Raw genomic sequence first — 3,211 nt, 5'->3', positions numbered from 1 at the left:
CCGGCCCCCACTAAATCCGCCCCTGGAACGGCCGCAAGATATCTAGCAAATTTGACAAGCAAATTGTTGGGGACCTGAAGAAAAAAGTAAAAAAAAAACTAATCAATTAAAAAATATTTTCACAATAAATCGGTACACAAGTTAAAACATGAGCATACCCATTAATTGGTCTTGTTGGGGTCAGGTGTCCAATTTCATTGATTTGAGCTTTTCCCATTGGTGTCATTGTTTGTCCACGTAATACCTCAAAAATAATCGTTCCCATATGTACTCATGATTTAAGGTAAAATACTAAACAATTAAAAAATGAGAAGCCAAGTTCATACTCATGGTAAACTATTTTATTATGAAAATAACAAAAATAAGCTGGAGAGAGCAGCTTAGCTCAGTCGGCTAACCTGTTGGTAGCCACTGTGTGTGCGTTGAACTGTGGAGATCTCTAGGTCCCAGGTTCAATTCTCATCGCTGCATCTCCTTGTGTTTCAGCTGGAGGGCTGAAATACAAGTTACAATAGTGCACCATCTTACGGATGAGACGTTTAAGCAGTTGGCCCACGTACACATTAAAGAATGCAGTACACTCTTCGGAAAAGAGTTGGGGATTGTCTCCCGGTGTACTGCCCAATCACCACCATGGGCTATCCTTGGTGTTTACACCAAATAAATCCAATCCAATGCAATCATTAATAAATCAAAAGGCAGTCCTATTAAGGTATCATGACGGAGATCTTGGAGGAACACACCTCTATTCCCTAATGCTTTTTTTCCATACGATCGCTACACAGTCGCTACAGCGTTTTCACTGTAATCCTTATACACTGTTTCGCTGTGCCGACGTAATCGCGAACGCTCCCTGATTCAATTGACCAATCAGGGTCGCCAAAGAAGTCAGAGATAGCGTGTAGCGATTTTATGGAAACCAGGCTTAAGAGACTTATTCAAGAGGGACCAGCCAACTTAGATATTGGTTTAAAAAATAGTTTATAAGGCTACATGTCCAAAAGGTAGAATAGGAGTATTTTTGGTGTGAATCACAATCACATCATGGATAACCCACTACATCAGAAAACTTGTTTCCAGTGCGTTCCTTCTAGTGCTGCTTGCAGTACACCGGGAGACAATCCCCTGCTCTTTTTCGAAAGGTGTACTGCATTCTTTAAAATGACAGTGTGCTATTGTAATTTGCTTTTCAGCCCTCCAGCTGAAATACACAAGTACAAGGAGAGCAGCAATTGGAATTAAACCTGGAGGCCTACAGATCCGCACGGTTTAACACGCACACACAGTGGGACACACGCACACACAGTGGGACACACGCACACACAGTGGCACTCACGCACACACAGTGGCACACACAGTGGCACACACGCACACACAGTGGCACACACACACAGTGGCACACACGCACACACAGTGGCACACACGCACACACACACAGTGGCACACACGCACACACAGTGGCACACACGCGCACACACAGTGGCACACACGCACACACAGTGGCACACACGCACACACAGTGGCACACACGCATACACAGTGGCTACAACAAGTTTAGCTGTCTGAGCTAAGCTGCTCTGCATGTGGTAGTAGACTTGTACTTGAACTATGGTTACAAACACTTTTCTATTAAAAGGATATCATTCAAATATGCTGCAAACTGTTTGGGGCCACATCTTACTGGAAACCTTGCAATGGATCTCACTGCTGACTTCTTTGGATTCTTCACATCAGAAGGCCTAAAATTGTAAATGACACATTGTATAACATCTATTACAACTGTATAAGATTGATCCACATTATATTATATAACCAAGAAATCACAGCAACTGTGAATGCTTACAAATACTATATTTTCAGTTCTTTGATGAATAGTGGTGTGTAGAAATGTAAGCACTGTGTAATAATATATAAATAAAATGAGTAATTTTACCTAAAACTTGATAGAAAATAATAAGTTTTAGTTCTTGTCAACAACACATATCATCCAATCAAATTTCAAATTCAATGTCAAGTGATCTATACAGACCAATTACAGGCCAGAATTGCCAAATAAGACGCCATATGCAATTTCGTGACGGTAATTCTCAATTATACACGGGTATATTAATCGCAAAATATCAAATAATAAATCAAAATCTTTAAAAAAGATGTGTATAAGAGACAGGAATAACCCATTGCTTACAATATCACTGTGCTTTGTGTATGGAATTGGAGTGAGCTAACCAACAGACTAACCTGTAAACAGTGCCATTTGACAGTTCACCCCACCATCGAAGGCGTACATGAACAACATCTGGATGGTTTGAAATTGTCCAGACGATCTTTGTCACGCTAACTCTCAAGTAACATCGTAACTGACCTTCAACCTCAGGTGGAAGACTCGTGGAAGCCTGAACATTCTCTTTGAGAGCTAAAAATTAAAATAATGATATAAATTTAGTATGCCACACAGATGTACCCTTACTAATAATATAAGCCTAACAATTGCAGTCTAAGAAAATAATATATGCCCATCAATCGGAATCTATCTTAAGTACACATAAAGCCTAACAACCAGAATCTACATCTTAAAATATACGCCTATTAAAGCCCCATTCCCAGCAAGATTTCGGTTGTTATGAAAAATCTGATTTTTATATGTTATAAAGATTTATAAATATAATACAAAATTGCTAATTTAACTAAATTTAGACATTCCTAAACATGAAAAAAATGTAAAACAAGACTGAAATTTGATTTTGTTTGTGTTCCACACAAAAAATAAATGCGGATGGATTTCTCATGTTTGATTTTGCGATAGGTCTGCCAAGAAACATAGTAGACGCTGAAAACATTAGCCTATTCAACACTGCTAGGCTAGGCCTTACCTCGATTTAGGTTCTGTTATCACACATAAAAACGGCCATCATGATGATATTTTCCGTTGCTAGGTAGTATTGACACTTGTGAAATATAATATTTCAAAGGAATTATTTCAAATCCGTTAAAAAATGATTCTGACTGAGATTTTGACAATTAGGCCTAAACAAACATATCTCAGGCATACTCGATCGATCGCAGTGTGCGAGATGCAAAGTACAAAAACCAAAGATCTTATAAACACAAGATAGCGTTCTCCGCGATTTACGCGTAACAAATAGAAGCGTCGGTCAAGGTTCAAAAGTTTCCAATTTAGCAAGAGGGCGTCATTCATGCGCTATTATACCAA

General features: G+C 39.0%; 1 protein-coding gene across 1 annotated transcript in view; it reads right to left on the bottom strand.

Moving 5' to 3' along the window:
- Positions 1-3,211, bottom strand: part of LOC117107150 (C2 domain-containing protein 3-like) — a 64,170-nt gene that overhangs the window by 59,529 nt on the left and 1,430 nt on the right. The window contains exons 2-4 of the mRNA XM_033248717.1: positions 2,239-2,413; positions 1,642-1,739; positions 159-267 (exon numbers count right to left, since the gene is read on the bottom strand). Of these exons, the coding sequence (XP_033104608.1) occupies positions 159-267; positions 1,642-1,739; positions 2,239-2,413 (382 nt within the window). The remainder of the gene's footprint in view (positions 1-158; positions 268-1,641; positions 1,740-2,238; positions 2,414-3,211) is intronic.

The sequence above is a fragment of the Anneissia japonica genome, unplaced genomic scaffold (assembly GCF_011630105.1).
Source record: "Anneissia japonica isolate Jap-2015-1 unplaced genomic scaffold, ASM1163010v1 scaffold287864_len1152817_cov193, whole genome shotgun sequence".
Lineage (NCBI taxonomy): Eukaryota > Metazoa > Echinodermata > Crinoidea > Comatulida > Comatulidae > Anneissia > Anneissia japonica.
This window is presented reverse-complemented; position numbering and strand designations above follow the sequence as displayed.